This window comes from Saimiri boliviensis, chromosome 4 (assembly GCF_048565385.1).
Source record: "Saimiri boliviensis isolate mSaiBol1 chromosome 4, mSaiBol1.pri, whole genome shotgun sequence".
Classification (NCBI taxonomy): Eukaryota; Metazoa; Chordata; class Mammalia; order Primates; family Cebidae; genus Saimiri; species Saimiri boliviensis.
This window is the reverse complement of record NC_133452.1, coordinates 131,286,714-131,307,235: the sequence shown is the minus strand read 5'-3', so window position 1 is coordinate 131,307,235 and position 20,522 is coordinate 131,286,714. Positions and strand designations below refer to the sequence as shown.

General features: G+C 52.2%; 1 protein-coding gene across 5 annotated transcripts in view; it reads right to left on the bottom strand.

Moving 5' to 3' along the window:
- TNXB (tenascin XB) overlaps window positions 1-20,522 on the bottom strand; it is a 74,441-nt gene that overhangs the window by 19,231 nt on the left and 34,688 nt on the right. For 4 of the 5 annotated variants that reach the window (XM_074398226.1, XM_039465528.2, XM_074398227.1 and 1 more), the window contains 10 exons: window positions 14,786-15,091; window positions 12,211-12,519; window positions 10,018-10,293; window positions 9,444-9,752; window positions 8,713-9,033; window positions 8,299-8,595; window positions 7,555-7,878; window positions 4,107-4,403; window positions 1,483-1,809; window positions 744-1,067 (listed from right to left, as the gene is read on the bottom strand). The exons of the other annotated variant lie outside the window; for it this stretch is intronic. In XM_074398226.1, the coding sequence (XP_074254327.1) occupies window positions 744-1,067; window positions 1,483-1,809; window positions 4,107-4,403; window positions 7,555-7,878; window positions 8,299-8,595; window positions 8,713-9,033; window positions 9,444-9,752; window positions 10,018-10,293; window positions 12,211-12,519; window positions 14,786-15,091 (3,090 nt within the window). The remainder of the gene's footprint in view (window positions 1-743; window positions 1,068-1,482; window positions 1,810-4,106; window positions 4,404-7,554; window positions 7,879-8,298; window positions 8,596-8,712; window positions 9,034-9,443; window positions 9,753-10,017; window positions 10,294-12,210; window positions 12,520-14,785; window positions 15,092-20,522) is intronic. 5 annotated transcript variants of the gene reach the window in all.

The following is a 20,522-nucleotide window of genomic DNA, read 5'->3' as shown; positions in this document are numbered from 1 at the left end:
TTTTCTGAGACTGAGTTTGGCTCTATCGCCCAGGCTGGAATGCAGTGGTGATCTCAGCTCACTACAACCTCCCCCTCCCAGGTTCAAGTGATTCTCATGCCTCAGCCTCCCGAGTAGCTAGGATTACAGGCATGTACCACCAAGCCTGGCTAATTTTTGTAGTTTTAGTAGAGACAGGGTTTTACCATGTTGGCCAGGCTGGTCTGGAACTCCTGACCTCGGGTGATCAGCCTCCTTGGCCTCCCAACGTGCTGGGATTACAGGTGTGAGCCACTGTGTCTGGCCTGGGCTCTCTTTTCAGTGTAACATTATAAAGTAAGGGTCTTAGGTTAAAACATTTCAGTGGTGGCATAATAGCTCTTTTTATAGATATTGCCTAAATTATTTAGTCATCCCAATGTGGTTTGACATTGGATTGTTTCTCTCGTGTGCATTTGTGTATGTGGTTATAACAAAGAATGCTGTGATTAAGATGGAAAAAAAGGAACATTCTCATTAGTTAGGCCTGGTGTGCACTTGACATATTTCACCCTTGGAGGTCCTCAGTGGTTGACCCTCAGAGGGAGGTCACACCAAAGTGGACAAGCAAACCACCAGCACGGGCCACAGCCATGGGGCACAGATGGAGGGCAGGACAGGGGAGCCAAGACCTGGATGCACAGGGCTTGGCGAAAAGGCAGAGCGGTAATCAGGTACCCACGAGGGAAAGGTAGTTACCCGATGAAACCCCAAGCACTACTCACCAGTCACACCCACGGCGGACACGGGGCCCACGCGCTGCCCCTCGTGGAAGCCGTACAGGTGCATCTTGTACTTCCGCCCGGGCTCCAGGCCCCCCACGGTGACCTCGCTCTCCTCGCCCCCGACACGCACAGCCTGGGGCCGCCCGTCCCTGTCCTTGTACTGCACGGTGAAGGAGTCGAAGTGGCCCTGGGGGACGGTCCAGGAGAGGCTCAGCGAGTCAGGGGAGGCTCCTGTCACTGTCAGCTCCCCCAGGAGCGGCTCCTCGGGGGGCTCTGGGGCCTCCGTGCTGGGTTCTGTGGGGCTGGGGGTCTCTTCCTCTACAGCTGAGAAAAAAGAATGAGAGGGTCCCTGGGGGATGTGCTCACGTCTTGGGGAAAAGGAGGGAGAAGCCAAGGCTCTGACTGGGGGTCCTGAGGTCAGCTCAGAGAGGCCCATTCTTGGGGCTGGGGCGTTGGCATCCTGCTCAGCTGACAGTTAACACACATGACAAATTCCAGGGTCAGTTATGGGGGACCTGGGACAGCCATCAACACAGCAAAGCTCCCAGTGAGCCCTCCTTGCCAAGGAGGAGCCAGGGGTCAACCTCACAGGAAGGCACAATGGGAGCCAAAGCCCCAGCCACAAGCAGATCTGAGGTACTGACCAGACCCTGGCCACCACTCCCCACCAGTCATCACCAAAGAGCAAGACAGTGACCTTCCCACGGCTCCCACTCTGGGGCTCCCACCGTCCACTCACCTGTCACCCCGATGGCAGACACGGGGCCCAAGCGCTGGCCATCGTGGAAGCCGTACAAGTTCATCTTGTACTTGTGGTCTGGCTCCAGGCCCGAGATGGTGACCCCGTCCTCGTGTCCCGGCACCCGCACCGCCTTGGGCTGCCCGTCCCCGTTCCTGTACTGGACCACGAAGTGGTCAAACTGGCCCTCGGGGACCGTCCAGGACAGGCTGAGGGAGTCGGGGGTGGCGTCTGTCACAGTCAGCTCCCCGAGGTGAGGCTTGATGGGGGGCTCGGGGGTGGGAGGTTCTGTTGGGGCTGGGACCATTTCTTCATCATTTCCTGGGGCTGCATCAGAAGATAGAGAGAATGGGTGGACATGCCTGGTGGGCCTCCTTCTAGCTAGGGGATTCTGGGATTGTCTTAGACACACTAGGGTCCCACAGGCTTAGGATATAATTTCTCTGCTTTGAATGTTCAGTTAACAGAGGACAGAGCACACACTTATGGCCAAGTCATGATGCTTGGGTGGCATCCCCACGATGCTTAGTGTGCATGCCTGGAACAAGGGTTCCAGCATGCCAAGCAAATTTGTTTTACAGGCAGAATTGATGCTTTATAAGAACACCAACTAGGGCTGGGTGTGGTGGCTCACGCCTGTAATCCCAGCACTTTGAGGGGCTGAGGCGGGCAGATCACCTGAGGTCAGGAGTTTGAGACCAGCCTGGCCAACGTGGTAAAACCCCGTCTCTGCTAAAAATACAACAATTAGCCAGGCTTGGTGGTGAATGCCTGTAATCCCAGGTACTTGGGAGGCTGAGGCAGGAGAATCACTTGAACCCCGGGGGACGGAGGTTGCAATGAGCTGAGATCGTGCCATTGCACTCCAGCCTAGGTGCCTGGGTGCCTGGGTGACAGAGTGAGACTCCATCTCAAAAATAAAAAAAGAAAAAGAAAAAGAAAAAAGAATACCAACCAAACACAACCAAGCATAACAGGCAAGTTGTATCAGGAGGTTCATCCACCTGGGCTTGGAAATTCCACCTAATTCTGAACATTTTTATAAACCAATTTAGATTTTACAGCTGCGAGTAGAGAGATGAGACCACATGAGGGCATCTTCACAGCTGAGTTATCTCTGGATCTTGCAGTAGCTCTGCTAACTTATGGCAGAGAGCACACCTCCAGTGATGGCAGCTCTTTCGGCCTGTGTGAAATCATTGATTTCTTTAATCTTTTCTGCTCTTCATAGGGTTTCATTCTGCCTTGATAGTGGAATTACAAAATTACCGCATTTCATTTGTCTGTTCTTTTTGAGAATTGAGTCTTAAGCATTTAGGGGGTAACAGCTATAAAAGGCCTTAACGAAAGCATCAAAGAGCCGAGTTACAGGTAATTAATGAAGGAAAAATGCCTTGTTAAGTTGTGCACATGACCGATATTTACAATTAAAGTAATAGTATCCATGTTAACAGAATTCAGTGTTGTTTTAAAAATAAATGGGTATTAGGCCGGGCGCGGTGGCTCAAGCTTGTAATCCCAGCACTTTGGGAGACCGAGGCGGGTGGATCACGAGGTCGAGAGATCGAGACCATCCTGGTCAACATGGTGAAACCCCGTCTCTACTAAAAATGCAAAAAATTAGCTGGGCATGGTGGCGCGTGCCTGTAATCCCAGCTACTCAGGAGGCTGAGGCAGGAGAATTGCCTGAACCCAGGGGGCGGAGGTTGCGGTGAGCCGAGATCGCGCCATTGCACTCCAGCCTGGGTAACAAGAGCGAAACTCCATCTCAAAAAAAAAAAAAAAAAAAAAAAGGGTATTAATTTGGGGGCTTAAGGAACACATACAATTTTCCCCACTGAAATCAGTGATCATTATGAGAGTTTGCCTTAAGGGATTTTGAGAAGGGAAAGACCGCAGTTACCTCACATTGTGTGTGACAGCCAAGTCACACTCCCGCCCTTCACAGCAGGTATGGTTCCTTCTTTACAGATGAGGAAAAGGAGGTACAGAGAGGTGTGTGTCTGGTTTTCCTTTTTGTTTTTTCATTTTTTGTTTTTGATACAGAGTCTTGCTCTGTCGCCCAGGCTGGAGTGCAATGGCACGATCTTGGCTCACTACAACCTCCACCTCCCATGTTGGAGCAATTATCCTGCCTCAGCCTCCCGAGTAGGGACTACAGGTGCCCTATACCACACCCAACTAATTTTTGTATTTTTAATAAAGACAGGGTTTCACCATGTTGGCCAGGCTGGTCTCGAACTCCTGACATCAGGTAATCTGCCCCCTTCAGCCTCCCAAAATGCTGAGATTACAGGTGTGAGCCACCGTGCCCAGAAATGTTGTGCGATTCTCTTGAGGTCACACAGCTCAAATGGGCTGAGGCTATGGTCAACCCCAGGTGTGCCTCAGTCTGTATTATTTCCCTGGTCCCCCACCTCTTCAAGAACCCAAAAAGCCCATATGTAAAGAGTAGAAGATCTGGGTAGTACCAAAGGCTTGGAGTGAAGGCACCAGAAGAACCATTCCCAGGAGCTTGGGAGGCTTGGTCTCAGAGAAAGTAAAATAAAGCCACCAGATACTGACAATAAAGGGGAAACTGAGTCTAGTTGAGGGCAGGGCCCAGTGCCCTACTGCACACTCACCAGTTAGACCAACAGCAGAGACGGGGCCCACGCGCTGGCCACCGTGGAAGCCGTACAGGTTCATCTTGTACTTGTGGTCTGGCTCCAGGCCCGAGATGGTGACCTCTTCCTCGTGTCCTGGCACCCGCACCGCCTTGGGCTGCCCATCCCCATTCTTGTACTGGACCAAGAAATGGTCAAATTGGCCCTCGGGGACCGTCCAGGTGAGGCTGAGGGAGTCAGGGGTGGCATCTGTCACGGTCATCTCCCCTAGACGTGGCTTCACAAGAGGAATGCCGGGGGGCTCCTCTTTGGGGGCTGGGAAAAGATAGAAACAGAATCTTTTCTCTTACTGGAAGGAGCTGTTGAGGCCCCAGGTATCTTGAATTCAGGTCAGAAGTTGGGCCCAGTCTGGGCCTAACTTAAGATCGCCCAACGATGATAGACTGGATAGGGAAAATGTGGTACATATACACCATGGAATATTACGCAGCCATCAAAAACGATGAGTTCACGTCCTTTGTGGGGACATGGATGAACCTGGAAACCATCATTCTCAGCAAACTGACACAAGAGCAGAAAATCAAACACCGTATATTCTCACTCATAGGTGGGTGTTGAACAATGAGAACACATGGACACAGGGAGGGGAGCACTACACACTGGGGTCCGTTGGGGGGAAATGGGGGAGGGGTGCGGGGGTGGGGAGGTGGGAAGAGATAGCATGGGGAGAAATGACAGATACAGGTGAGGGGACGGAAGGCAGCAAACCACACTGCCAAGTGTGTACCTATGCAACAATCTTGCATGTTCATCACATGTACCCCAAAACCTAAAATGCAATTAAAAAAAAAGAAAATAAAAAAATAAATAAAAAAATAAAAAAATAAAAATAAAAAAAAAGATCGATTTCTAATTATAATCATTAAAGTCTTTTGTGGGCCAGGTGCCGTGACTCATGCCTGTAATCCTAGTACTTTGGGAGGCCGAGGTGGATGGATCACCTGAGGTCAGGAGTTCGAGACCAGCCTGGCCAACATGGCGAAACCCCATCTCCATTGAAAAAATAAAAAAAGTCTTCTGTAGCTTCTTATGGTCCCTCAAACATGCCAGGCAGCCTCCCACCTCAGCGCTTTGGCACTGACTGTTCCCTCTACCTAACTGTTCTTTTCCCAGATAGCTTCATGGCTCATGCCCACACTTCCTTTAAGTCTTTGTTCAAAAGCCACCTTCTGCTTCGGGCCTTCGATGACCACTGAAATTTACAATTTCAGTTCTCAATTACAATGTATCCTCCTGATTTCAGCAGCAAATTGGAAAAACAACTATGAGACAATCAGGAGACCGTAGCACTACCTGGATACTTGATATCAAGGAATGATTATTCATTTACCAGGGTATGCTAATTGTATTGTGGAATTTTATTATTTATTTATTTTTTTGAGACAGTCTTGCTCTGTCACCCCGGCTGGAGTGCAGTGATGCAATCTTGGCTCATTGCAACCTTTGCCTCCTAGGTTCAAGCAATTTCTCATGCCTCAGCCCCACCAAGTAGCTGGGACTACAGGCATGTGCCACCACGCTCCGCTTTTTTTTTTTTTTTTAAAGTAGAGACGAGGTTTTATCATGTTGGTCAGGCTGGTCTCGAACTCTACCTCAAGTGATCCACATGCCTTGGCTTTCCAAAGTGTTGGGATTACAGGTGTGAGCCACCTCACCCAGCCATATTGTGGATTTTTTAAAAAATATTTTTTAAAAAAAGAGATATAACTTTAAATATTTAGTTATGAAAGGACAGGATGTCTGGAGTTCATTTTTAAATACTGCAGTGGTATATCCATACAATGCAATACTGTTAGGCAATAAAAAGCAATGTAGTGGCTGAGGGCAGGTGGCTCCTGCCTGTTATCCCAGCTCTTTGTAAGGCCCAGGCAGGAGGACTGCTTGAAGCCAGGAGTTTGATATCAGCCTGGGTAACACTGTGAGACCCCACCTCTACGAAAAAATTTAAAAATTAGCTGAGTGTGGTAGCAAGCACCAGTGGTCCCAGCTAGTTGGGAGGCTGAGATGGAGGACGGCTCGAGCCGTTTGGGGCTGGATTTGGGGCTAACAGTGAGCTATGATCACGCCACTGCCCTGCACCCTGGGCAACAGAGTGAGAGTTTGTCTCAAAGAAAAAAAAATTCAATCAATCCATCAATCAATAGCAATGTAGTAAATGTAGTACTTCTACATGCTACATCAATGAACCTCAAAAACATTATGCTCAGAGAAAGAAGCCAGACACCAAAGAATACATATTGTGTGATTCTGTTTATATGAAATATCCTGAAAAGGCAAATCTACAGAGACAAGAGCAGATTAGTTATAAACTAGGGCTGAGATAGGAATGCGTCTGGACCCAAGATTTCTTCCGGGGGTGATAGAAACATTCTAAAATTAGACTGTGGTGATGGCTGCATAAGTAGTCAAAGACACTAAAATCAGTAAATTGTACACTTAAAACAAGTGTATTTTACGCCACACGAATTATATCTTCATAAAGGTGTTAATAAAGAAAACAGTCGGGCCGGGTTTGGTGCCTCACACCTGGAATCCCATCTCTTTGACTGAGGCAGGAGAATCACCTAAACCCAGGAGTTCCAGACTGGCCTGGGCAACATGGTTAAACCCTGTCGCTACAAAAATTACAAAAACATTAGTCGGGCGTGGTGGAGTGCGCCTGTAGTCCCAGCTATTTGGGAGGTTGAGGCTGCAGTGCAGTGAGTTGCGATTGTGCCAGTACACTTCAGCCTGAGGGACAAAGTGAGACCCTGTCTCTCTCAAAACCAAACAAAAACAAAAACAAAAAAACATTCTAGTGATTCTAGTGGAGAAAGTGGGTGAGGCAGAGACGAGCCAGACTGGCCAGAAGTTGGTATTTGGTTGAAGCAGGGTGGCAGGGTGATGGGTACCTGAAGTTTTCATACTATTCTTTCTGTTTATACATTTGAACTTTTATTTAACAAATACTTATGAATTTAATTAATTTGTGTTTCAAAACATATGTTCCAATCTCACAAAAACAGTTCTCTCTAGAGTTCTAAGGATAAGCAGAGAGCCACAAGGCAGCCAGTGGATCACCTCCTGAGAGGCCTCAGATCCCGAGGGCCTCGCCCACACGACTGACACTTCTCCTGGATTTGCTCTCTCTGTCCCCAGGTCACACCTGTCCTGAGGCCTTAGTGAACAGTGTGGATTATAGGTTTGAGGTCTTGGGGTCCTGGGTCTCTAGTGGAGGAGATGCTGGAGGCTGCACTTTCCTAAGACCCAATCCACAGGGCACTGCAGCCTCCACTCACCCGTGACGCACATGGCGAACACGGGAGCCAAGAGCTGGACCCACAGGGCTTGGCAAGAGGGCAGAGCAGTAATCCAGGTACCCATGAGGGAAAGGTAGTTACCCGATGAAACCCCAAGCACTACTCACCAGTCACACCCACGGCGGACACGGGGCCCACGCGCTGCCCCTCGTGGAGGCCGTACAGGTGCATCTTGTACTTGCGCCCGGGCTCCAGCCCCCCCACGGTGACCTCGCTCTCCTCGCCCCCGACACGCACAGCCTGGGGTCGCCCGTCCCTGTCCTTGTACTGCACGGTGAAGGAGTCGAAGCGGCCCTGGGGGACGGTCCAGGAGAGGCTCAGCGAGTCAGGGGAGGCTCCTGTCACTGTCAGCTCCCCCAGGAGCGGCTCCTCGGGGGGCTCTGGGGCCTCCGTGCTGGGTTCTGTGGGGCTGGGGGTCTCTTCCTCTGCAGCTGGGAAAAAGGGACACACAGAGAGTGAGGCAGGGTCCCCGGGGGATGCCCTTGGGACTTGGGGAAAAGGAGGGAGAAGCCAAGGCTCTGACTGGGGGTCCTGAGGTCGGCTCAGAGAGGCCCATTCCTGGGGCCGAGGCGTCCTGCTCAGCTGACAGCTAACACACATGACAAGTTCCAGGGTCAGCTATGGGGGACCTGGGATAGCCACCAGCACAGCAAAGCTCCCAATGGCCCCTCCCTGCTCAGGAGGAGCCAGGAGCAACCTCACAGGAAGGCCCAAGGGGAGGCCCAGCCCCAGCCACAAGCAGGTCTGAGGTACTGAGCAGACCCCGCCACCATTCCCCACCAGTCATCACCAAAGAGCAAGAGGGTGACCCTCCCACGGCTCCCACCCTGGGGCTCCCACCGTCCACTCACCCGTCACCCCGATGGCAGACACGGGGCCCACGCGCTGGCCATCGTGGAAGCCGTACAGGTTCATCTTGTACTTGTGGTCTGGCTCCAGGCCCGAGATGGTGACCCCGTCCTCGTGCCCCGGCACCCGCACCGCCTTGGGCTGCCCGTCCCCGTTCCTGTACTGGACCACGAAGTGGTCAAACTGGCCCTCGGGGACCGTCCAGGACAGGCTGAGGGAGTCGGGGGTGGCATCTGTCATGGTCAGCTCTCCCAGGCGAGGCTTGATGGGAGGTTCTGAAGGCTCCTCCTCCTCCGGGACTGGACGGAGACGTGGAAAGAGAGAACTGAGAGATGGGCAGGGTATCCACAGACACTCTGCTCTCCTCTGCACCCTCCCAGCCATCTGAAAGGAGGCACAGTGGGCAGACTTCTCACCTGTCAGGGCCTCAACATGGACGGGACCCACATGCTTTCCATCATGGAAACCATACAGGGTCACCAGGTATCTATGGTCGGATTCCAGGCCAGAGAGGGTGATGTCATTTCGGTCGCCTCCTGTACGGACCATTTGGAGTTGCCCATCCCTGTCTGTGTACTGGACTTCAAAGGAGTCGAACTCTCCCTCAGTCACCATCCAGGAGAGATGCAGGGTATGCGGCGTGGCCTCCTCCACCGTCAGCTCCCCGAGGCGGGGCTCAGGTGCTGGAGGGGTGGGGGTCGTGGTGCGAGTTTCCATTTCTTCCCCATGGGCTGGTTCTGAGAGACAGGTAGAGACGGATGGCCGGTCTGTCGCCGCACCCAGACTCTCAGGAGGAGTGAGGGAGGAGAGGGAGTGAGGACAAGCAGTCAGCAATCGAAGGACCAGCTTTTGCTGCACATGGGTGAATTTCAAAAGCATTGTGCTAAGTGCAAGAAACGAAACACAAGAGACTGCGTATTGTGATTCCATTACATGGAAAGTCAAAAGGCTGTCCCCATGATGATCAAAAGCAGACAGTGGTTGCTGGAGGCTGGGGTTGGGGGAACTGACATTAAAGAGTCACAAGGAAAATTCCTGGATCAATGGAAATGATATAAAATGGGAAGCTCAGAGATCTTATGGCTCAGTCAGACCAGGAGAGCCAGGCGGGAAGGAGGCACAGGTGTTCCAGCTGCCGCACACTCACCGGTTATGGCAACGGCCGAGATGGGACCCACGCGCTTGCCGCTGTGCAGCCCGTAGAGCAGCAGCTTGTACCTGTGAGCAGGGTCCAGGCCCGACACGCTGACCTCCCTGAGGCTGCCCTCCACGGGCACCACCTGGGGCTGCCCATCCCTGTCCTTGTACTGGACCACAAAGGAGTCAAATTGGCCCTCAGGGACCGTCCAGGAAAGGTCCACGGAGTTCTGGGTCACGCTGGTCACCTGAAGCTCCTCCCCCAGACGGGGTTTTGGGGGACGTTTTGTTCCAGTATCATTCGTAGCACTCTGGGCCTCTGAGATGGAGACACGGAATGGGAATGGCTGAGCTGTTTCTGGAAGGCTGGGTGACCTCGAAGGGCAGGATTGAGAGGTCTGCAGACGGGGCTTTGCATGGCTGAGTCCTGCCGGGCTGTGCTAGGGGCTTGTGCAGGGACAGGGGGAGCTGGATCTGAGTTGAATGGCTAGGGCCAAATAACGGTAATGGCAGCCACCACGAGTGACCGCCTGCTGCCTGGCCTGAAGGGAGCAGAGCAGGGACCTGCAGGGAATGCCCCTCACCCGTGGTGCCGTCGGCGGTGAGGGGGCCATGGCGCTTCTTGCCCAGAAGGCCATAGAGGAGGAATCTGTACTTGCGTCCAGCGTCCAGAGGGGAGACGGTGACAGAGCGCTCATGGCCCTCCACGGGCACCACCTGGGGCCCGTCTTTGTCCTTGAACTGGACCACAAAAGAGTCAAACTGGCCCTCAGGGACCGTCCAGGCAAGGCGCAGTGAGTCCAGGGTGGGGTCCGTCACCCACAGCTCTCCAAGGCGGGGTGGGGCCTCTGGGCTGGCAGCTGATGAAGAGGGAAGGTTCTTGTGTTTATTTTTTCCAAAATTACTCCTTGACTGCCTCCCTCTGGGGCTGGAAAAACCCAGAACTGCCCAAATGCCCAGTGCTTCCCCCAGATATTTCCATCACCTCCCATTCTCACCACCATCTCCATGTGGCCCACGCCTCTCTCCCCTTGCCCAAGTGAAAAGGGTCACCCGTCCTGAGTCACCTCTGGGCAAAGAGATTCCCTAGCTCCGTGCCTCGTCTTACTCCCCTTCCTGTCCAGCCTCTTTCCACCTGTCACAGACTGCTTCCCCAGCAGGGTGCAGCTTCTTACAGACTTGCTCTCTAGCTCCTCTTACCCAGGAGCCCACACTTCATGATTTGGCCAGCCTCTGAGCAAACCCAAGGGGTACAGGATCCCTGATGGGGGCAGACAGCAAGTCTGGGAAGGGAAGACTTCTGGAAGGGAAGACGGGAAGGTCTCACTCCTTCTCTGTTCCGTTTCTCATTCTGCACCCGCTGGCCCGGGAGAACTAAGGCTCCCACAGGGCCTGTGAAGGAGCGTGGGCTGCTCGTGAGAATGAGGATGAAGCTGGAGAGCTCAGGCAGGGAAGGGATCTGGTGTCCGCCTGAGGAGCCATCCCAGGCCTTGAGAAGGAGCTGGCCTGCTGCCTTTCTGGACAGTGAGGACGCTGACGGCATTGTTATTGCGAGTTTTCTGGCAACAGGGAGCCCCCAGGGGCAGGGAAGGGCCTGGACTGAACCCTCGGAAAGGGGCACAGCTGGGCTGGGCTCCTCTGGTTCCCAATTTCTGAGGCTTCAGGAGGAGGGCAGAGAAGGAAGGGCAGCCTCTTCAGGAGGCACACATGGGCCCAGACAGGCCTGAGCTAGGCGGGGGAGAACCCGGGTGAGAGTCACAGGGGAGGCCAAAGACTCTCAGGAGGTGATGGACCCGCAAAGCAGGAGGGGCTCCTGCTCCCCTTGCCCCCTCTCCCAGCACCCACCAGGCTCCCACATCCACCCTGGAGGAAGAGGCCTGGAGGGGCTTCCCTCATCCAATAGAATTAGACGCAGAGAGGCCGGGCGCGGTGGCTCAAGCCTGTAATCCCAGCACTTTGGGAGGCCGAGGCGGGTGGATCACGAGGTCGAGAGATCGAGACCATCCTGGTCAACATGGTGAAACCCCGTCTCTACTGAAAATACAAAAAACTAGCTGGGCGTGGTGGCGCGTGCCTGTAATCCCAGCTACTTAGGAAGCTGAGGCAGGAGAATTGCCTGAGCCCAGGAGGCGGAGGTTGCGGTGAGCCGAGATCGCGCCATTGCACTCCAGCCTGGGTAACAAGAGCGAAACTCCGTCTCAAAAAAAAAAAAAAAAAAAACAACAACAACAACAAAAACAAAACAAAACAAAACAACAACAAAAAAAAAGAATTAGACGCAGAGTCAGCAGGGGACAATAGGCCAGGAACTGGCCCCACTCTCCTGGATCCTCATCTGCTTTGTGGCTTTTCTTTGCTTTTTTTTTTTGGTCTTTTTTGAGAGGGAGTCTCACTCTATCACCTGAGCTGGGGTGCAGTGGCTCGATCTTGGCTCACTGCAGCCTCCATCACCCGGGTTCAATCGATTCTTGTTACTCAGACTCCCAAGTAGCTGGAATTACTGGCACCCGTCACCACGCCCAGTTAATTTTTGTCTTTTTAGTAGACACAGGGTTTCGCCATGTTGGCCAGGCTGGTCTCAAACTCCTGACCTCAAGTGATCCGCCTGCTTCAGCCTCCCAAAGTGCTGGGATTACAGGCATGAGTCATTGTGCTCGCCCCATGTGGCTTTTCAAATGAGACAGAGCAGGTGGACAAAGGGAAGACTCAGCTAGGGGAGGGCAGAGAAGGGGGGGAAGGCTGTGGCTCAGGCTCAGCTGCATGGGGGCCCCTCTCACCCGTCTTTGCCTCCACAGAGACTGGGCTGCGTCGTTTCCCATCCTGGATCCCAAAGAGCAGGAACTTGTACTTGCGGGAGGGCTCCAGGCCAGGGATGGTGACCTCCCGCTGGTCTGCAGCCACAGGTACCACCTGGGGCTGCCCATCCCTGTCCTTGTACTGAACAACAAAGGAGTCGAATTCACCCTCAGGGACCATCCACGAGAGGCCCACGGAGTCGGGGGTCACATCTGTCACTGTCAGCTCCCCTAGGCGTGGCTCCAGGGGAGGCTTGGAGATCTCTGTGGCTGGAGCTGGTGGGAGGGGAGCTGGGATTTGGGAAGACAAAAGAACAGGGCTGAGATCTCTGAGGGGAGAACCCTGGGCTTCCAGGGCCTCAAGGGGGCTGTGAGCTGAGATGGGGATAGTTACACCTTTATTTCCAGTCCTCTAACTGAAATGCAGCATTTCCTTCAAAAACTAATACAGAAAACCAACCAGAGTGGAATTACTGTGGCTTTGTCACCAACAGAAACCAGATTTTTTTTTTTTTTTTTTTTTTTTTTTTTTTTTTTTTTGAGACAGTCTTGCTTTGTCACCTAGGCTGGAGTGCAGTAGCGATCTCAGCTTACTGCAACCTCTGCCTCCCAGGTTCAAGTGATTCTCCTGCCTCAGCCTCCTGAGTAGCTGGGACTACAGGCACATGCCACCATGCCCAGCTAATTTTTTTTTTTTTCTTTTTAGTAGAGACGGGGTTTCACTGTGTTAGCCAAGATAGTCTTGATCTCCTGACCTTGTGATCTGCCTGCCTCGACCTCCCAAAGTGCTGGGATTATTCCAGGTGTGAGCCACCACGCCCAGCCTCAGAAGTTTTCACATCGCCTTAGAGTTACTGCAGAAATTTTAAAATACCTTTTATATCCATCCCCGCTTCTAAATATTGTAGTTTAGTAAACATGCCAACAAGTCTTGTTATTTAATGAACTAATTAATAAGTCCAAGTATTACTAAATCACAAACTTGCATTTTTTTTTTTTTTTTTTTTTTTTTTTGAGACAGAGTTTCGCTCTTGTTACCCAGGCTGGAGTGCAATGGCGCGATCTCGGCTCACCGCAATCTCCGCCTCCTGGGCTCAGGCAATTCTCCTGTCTCAGCCTCCTACTAAGTAGCTGGGATTACAGGCACGCACCACCATGCCCAGCTAATTTTTTGCACTTTTAGTAGAGACGGGGTTTCACCATGTTGACCAGGATGGTCTCGATCTCTCGACCTCGTGATCCACCCGCCTCAGCCTCCCCAAGTGCTAGGATTACAGGCTTGAGCCACCGCGCCCGGCAAACTTGCATTTTTAAGTAATATTTTGGGCTGGGTGTGGTGGCTCACGCCTATAATCCCAACACTTTGGGAGGCTGAAGTGGGTGGATCACCTGAGGTCAGAAGTTCATGACCAGCCTTGCCAACATGGTGCAAGCCCGTCTCTATTAAAAATACAAAAAAAGTGCCGGGCGCGGTGGCTCAAGCCTATAATCCCAGCACTTTGGGAGGCCGAGGCGGGTGGATCACGAGGTTAAGAGATCGAGACCATCCTGGTCAACAAGGTGAAACCCCGTCTCTACTAAAAATACAAAAAAAAAGTTAGCTGGGCATGGTGGTGCGTGCCTGTAATCCCAGCTACTTAGGAGGCTGAGGCAGGAGAATTGCCTGAACCCAGGAGGCGGAGGTTGCGGTGAGCCGAGATCGCGCCATTGCACTCCAGCCTGGGTAACAAGAGCGAAACTCTGTCTAAAAAAAAAAAAATAAAATAAAATAAAAATACAAAAAAATTAGCCTGGTATGGTGGCAGGTGCCTGTAATCCCAGGTACTCAGGAGGCTGAGGCAGGAGAATCGCTAGAACCTGGGAGGCAGAAGTCAAGGTGAGCTGAGATTGTGGCATTGCACTCCAGCCCGGGTGACAAGAGGGAAATTTCGTCTCAAAAAAATATTTTTTGATAACTGTCTATGTATAATTGGTTTTCTTTATAATCCTATACATTTTATTTTATAGATTTTAAAACATTGCCTTGAGAGGAGGGCTAAGGGTTTCACCAGATGCCACAGCACAAAAGTCATGGAGAATCTGTGCCCAGGAAGCCAAGAGGGTCAGGAAGGGGCCAGAAGCAAGAGCCAGGTGGCTTCCTGGAAAGATGAAAACTCGCATGGGCCAGGACGGAACGCACTTTACCTCAATGAAAAAGGACAGGAGCGGGAAGTGGCAGCTGTGTCCAAGTCACAGCAGGGTTGTAAAGAGAAGGGGCGGAAACAGATGTGGACAGTTGGAGCGGGGGAGAGAAAGTCTGTGGCTGGATTTAGGCCAAATGGAAAGAAGACATTCCCCTAGGCAGGGGGCAGAGTGGAGATGGGGGAGGGGCTGCAGGCCTGGGAAGAGTGAAGGAGTCAGGGAACAGACAGACTGGCAGGGTGACCAAGGCAGGGCCTGAGGGGATCTAGCCCCTCAATGAAGGAACGGCGGTGCCAAGGTAGGGCTGGGAGAAGGGCCATGGGCTGGGGAAGCTCTGGGTAACCAGAGACGGGGACTGCCTCCTCCCATCACTCACCTGTCACGATGACCACAGACAGGGGGCCCACGCGTTGCCCATCATGTAGTCCATAAAAATTCATCTTGTATTTTCTCTCAGGCTCCAGGTTATAGACTGTGACCTCCCGCTGGTCTGCAGCCAGGGGTACCACCTGGGGCTGCCCGTCCCTGTCCTTGTACTGGACCATGAAGGAGTCAAACTGGCCCTCAGGGACCGTCCAGGAGAGGCCCACGGAGTTGGGAGTCACCTCTGTCGCTGTCAGTTCCCCTAGACGTGGCTCCAGTGGGAACTTGGTGGCTGGAGGGGTCTCTTCTTGTTCTGGGGCTGGAACAGAGATGGTAGGGGGCTGTTAATAAAGAAACCCCCTTTTTGGCTGGGCTCGGTGGCTCACACCTGTAATCCCAGCACTTTGGGAGGCCGAGGCGGGTGGACCACAAGGTCAGGAGTTTGAGACCAGCCTGGCCAACAGGGTGAAACCCCATCTCTACTAAAAATACAAAAAATTTAGCTGGACATGGTGGCGTGGTGGTGTGCGCCGGTAGTCCCAGCTACTCAGGAGGCTGAGGCAGAAGAATCGCTTGAACCTGGAAGCAGAGGTTGCAGTGAGCCAAGATTGCATCATTGCACTCCGGCTTGCCAGCTTGGGTGTGACAAAGTGAACTGTCTCAAAAAAAAAAAAAAAAAAAAGAACCCCCCCTTTTCCCTTTTCTTTTTTTTTTTTTTGAGACGGAGTTTCGCTCTTGTTACCCAGGCTGGAGTGCAATGGCGCGATCTCGGCTCACCGCAACCTCCGCCTCCTGGGTTCAGGCAATTCTCCTGCCTCAGCCTCCTGAGTAGCTGGGATTACAGGCACGCGCCACCATGCCCAGCTATTTTTTTTGTATTTTTAGTAGAGACGGGGTTTCACCATGTTGACCAGGATGGTGTCGATCTCTTGACCTTGTGATCCACCCGCCTTGGCCTCCCAAAGTGCTGGGATTACAGGCTTGAGCCACCGCGCCCGGCCTCCCTTTTCTTATAGTAACAATGTCTAGTTATTTATTTATTTATTTATTTATTTATTTATTTATTTGAGATGGAGTCTCACTATGTCACCCAGAGCAGTGGGCAACCTTGGCTCACTGCAGACTCTGCCTCCCGGGTTCAAGTGATCCTCCTCCCTCAGCCTTCCAAGTAGCTTGGACTATAGGCATGCACCATCATGCCTAGCTAATTATATATATATCTATATATATAGCTCTATCTATCTATCTATCTATCATCTATCTATCTATCTACATATCTGTATATATATTTAGTGGAGACAGGATCTTGCCATGTTGGCCAGGCAGGTCTCAAACTCCTGACCTCAGGTGATCCACCTGCCTCAGCCTTCCAAAGTGCTGGAATTACAGGGGTGAGCCACCTCACCCTCAACGTCGGTTGCATCTGTGGAACCCACAAGACGGTTTTGATGTAAAGGGCATTGATCTTACTGTCTGGTCAACAGTCTTTCACTAGGTCCCTGCCCAGCGTCTGAGGCTGCACTTTTGTTGGGGGAGAAGAGTGTCAGCCGTCACTGAGACCCTGAGAAAGTGCAGACGTTCCATCTACATGCAATGACTCCAGACTTATGCCCTCTGTCCAGACCTTTCCTGAACCCCAGGCTAGGTCTGGAGTTTGTGCGATGTCTTCCTTGGAGGCCTAATTGGGTGTCAAACTCAACAAGTACAAAACTGAGCCTCTGAGCTTCCCGACACCTGCTCCTGCCACAGCCTCCCCACCTCAGTAAGATTACAACTTCATTCTTCCAGCTGCTCAGATCAAAACCTGCAGTCATCCCTGAGTCCTCTCTTGCACTCCACATCCGCCCTGTGGTTAAGTCCTGTTGTCATTACCTTCAGAGTCTGACCCCTCCTCCCCACCCCCAAACACCACCGGCTCCTACTGGATTATCACAAGTCTCCCAGGTCATCTCCTTCTGCCCTCACCCGCCTTCGGTCTGTTGAGTCTGCAGCCAGAAGGATCCTGTTAACACATTAGCCAGAGCCGGTTCCGCAGTGGCTTCTGTCTCACTGAGGGTGAAAGCCAAGTCCTGCAGTGGCCTCTAAGGTCCCATATTCATCTCTTACATCATCCCCTATTGCCTGCCCTCCTCCAACTCCACCCCAAAATGCACTGCTTTCCTCGCTGTCTGCAGACATCTGGGGGCGCTTCCCGCCTGCCAGTCTCTGCATTTGCTCTTCCTTCTGTCTGGGACACTCTTTCCCCGAAGACCTGGGTGGCTGTCCTCTCACCTCCTTCTGGGCTTTCCTTAGACACTGCCCTCGCAGCGAGGCCCTCGCCACCCCCCTACTAGGCTCCGCTTTTCTCCACCACTCATCACTGTCGCCTATGGTGCCACTGACATTTCTGTGCAATGTGGTGCCTGTCCTCCTCCACTAGAATGTGAGCTCCGCAGGCAGGAGCTTTGCTTTATTCACTGCTGTGTCCCAGTGCCTGGCACACAGTAGGTGCTCCATAAACATCTGTAAAATCATGAGTAGTCTGCAGGTCTGGGCTCAGGACCTGCTGATCCCCACCACTCCTGCGTGAGCCGTCCGGGAGGGAAGCACCCGTTAGCGAACTAGAAGGTGGTCCCAAGGGGCAAAATGGTAGACAAGGTGGCTGGATGGGCAGGGCTCCTAAGAGCTTGTTTCTCTGGCTTCCTCGGGAGGGCAAGACAATGTTCCAGGCAAGTGACATCTGCTTAAAAAGGGCTGGTGACCAGGCCTCAGGCAGACAGAAATGAGTCACGGTGGGAAGGGCAGGTGTGGAGGCAGCCGAGGGGTGGGAGGGAACAGAGTGATCCCCATGTATTGAACATCTGCTATGCACAGGTACCAGGCCAGGCATTTTCTCTCATTTCATTCGACTTCTAACCTTAGTTCTTCCTGTAGCATCCATCCCCTGCTCCTTTTTGCCCTCTCTGCACTTCTTTTTTTTTTTTTTTTTTTTTTTTTTGAGACGGAGTTTCGCTCTTGTTACCCAGGCTGGAGTGCAATGGCGCGATCTCGGCTCACCGCAACCTCCGCCTCCTGGGTTCAGGCAATTCTACTGCCTCAGCCTCCTGAGTAGCTGGGATTACAGGCACGTGCCACCATGCCCAGCTAATTTTTTGTATTTTTAGTAGAGACGGGGTTTCACCATGTTGACCAGGATGGTCTCAATCTCTCGACCTCGTGATCCACCCGCCTCGGCCTCCCAAAGTGCTGGGATTACAGGCTTGAGCCACCGCGCCCAGCCGTCTTTTTTTTTTTTTTTTTTTGATGTCTTGCCCTGTGGCCCAGGCTGGAGTGCAATGGTGCCATCTTGGCTTACTGCAACCTCTGCCTCCCAGGTTCAAACGATTCTCCTCTCTCAGCCTCCCGAGTAGCTGGGATTATAGGCACCTGCCACCACACCCAGCTATTTTTTGTATTTTTAGTAGAGATGGGGTTTCACCATATTGGCCAGGCTGGTCTCAAACTCCTGAACCTGTGATCCGTCTGTCTCGGCCTCCCAAAGTGATGGGATTACAGGAGTGAGCCACCGCGCCCGGCCGCCCTCTCTACACTTCTTTCCATAAGGGAAGGAAACTGTCCTTCACCATCAAGCTTTATTGTTGGTGGTCTGGCTTAACTGGAAAGGTAGAATTTCAACGATTCATGACTCTGGCAGTTCGCATGCTACATGTGGTACAGTCTTTTTCCAATTTCAAAATGTGTCTAATGAGCTCCATGCACCTCTCCTGCCGACAACTGCACTGTGTGCGCTGCCAGGCACAGCCCCAGCCTGGCAGGCTCCAGCTGCTTCATCACCTTGCTGCTCTGATAATGCGCACTGATGCCCATTTCTTTCCTAAAGGGCCTCATCTATTTTATCCAGGATGTATAAAGTACATGTTTCAAAATATTCAGCATTAGAACATGGATATACAGGGATACCCCAGTGGGAAGGTCTCAGCGAAAAATGAATGAGCTGAGAAGATGCTACATCACCACGTCTAACCGTGACGATGAACTGAGTGGCATTTACTCCCTCCTGAATATGAGGAAGCTGAGGTTCCCAGACAGGAGGTAAGTTTTTTAAGATCACACAGCTGGCTGGGTGAGGTGGCTCATGCCTGTAATCCCAGCACTTTGGGAGGCCGAGGCAAGTGGATCACCTGAGGTTGGAAGTTTGAGACCAGCCTGGCCATCATGGTGAAACCCCATCTCTACTAAAAACACAAAAATTAGACCAGGTGTGGTGGCTCATGCTTGTAATCCCAGCACTTTGGGAGGCCGAGGTGGGCAGATCATGTGAGGTCAGAAGCTCAAGACCAGCCTGGCCAAGATGGTGAAACCCAGTCTCCATTAAAAATACAAAAATTGGCCGGGCGCGGTGGCTCAAGCCTGTAATCCCAGCACTTTGGGAGGCCGAGGCGGGTGGATCACGAGGTCAAACGATCGAGACCATCCTGGTCAACATGGTGAAACCTTGTCTCTACTAAAAATACAAAACAACTAGCTGGGCGTGGTGGTGCATGCTACTTAGGAAGCCGAGGCAGGAGAATTGCCTGAGCCCAGGAGGCGGAGATTGCGGTGAGCCGAGATCGCACCATTGCACTCCAGCCTGGGTAACAAGAGCGAAACTCCGTCTCAAAAAAAAAAAAAAAAAACAAAAATTAGCTGGGCATGATGGCAGGTGCTTGTAATCCCAGCTACTCGGGAGGGTGAGGCAGAGAATTGCTTGAACCTGGGAGGTGAAGGTTGTAGTGAGCCAAGATCATGCCACTGCACTCCAGCTTGGGTGACAGAGCAAGACTCCAACTCAAAAACAAACAAACAAACAAACAAACAAACAAAAACATAACACAACAAACACACACACAAAAAAATTAGTTGGGTGTGGTGGCAGGCTCCTGTAATCCCAGCTACTCAGGGATGCTGAGGCAGGGCAACTACTTAAACCTGGGAGGCAGATTTTGCTGTGAGCCGAGATCATGCCACTGCACTCCAGCCTGGGTGACAGAGCAAGACTCTGTCTCAAAAAAAAAAAAAAAAAAAAAAAAAAGAGCATACAGCCAAGAATAGGGGAAGCCAGGGAGGAACTCAGTTTGTCAGATTCCCAAACTCCATTTATCTCTACTGCACTGCCTCAGTCAGTGCCTGACAGAGCCCATCCTTCCCCCAGGGACCAGGCACAAGGCCTCACAGAGCCCACTGTGGGTCCCTGGGACAGAGGGACAGAGGGACAGAGGGAGGATCACTCCAGGAGCAACCCTGGCAGCATGTCTGGGCCTGGCACCAGCCTCCACCCTATAACCTCAGGCCTCAAGGAGAGTCACTCAGGGTGGCTCTCCCCTCTCCCTCTTCTCGGTGCTGACTGAGGCAAAGAAAAGAGAGAGTGGAAAGTTCTGGAAAAAAAATCAACCACGTCATGATGAAGCTGAGCTTGGTGGAATTAAAGAAACCATGTTCTGGAAAACTATCTCTTTCTCTACTTCTACCTTTGCAATCTTGCTCCTTATCATATAAGTGGTTTTGAGAAAGGTGTGTCTTTGTTTCTGTGAGCAAAGGGAAAAAGAGATTCCCCTCCCTGTGACCGGGCAAGTCAGCAGGAGGGTCCCAGAGGCACTGCTGCCCACTCAGCCTCTTGGGCTGAAGCCCTCGAGAGGAGATGCCCAGGCTGGTCCTGCGTGGCAGTGGATGTGGTCCTGTAACCAGGCCTGAGAGAGAGGGTGGAGGGGATGGTCTCCTTTGCTGTAAAATCA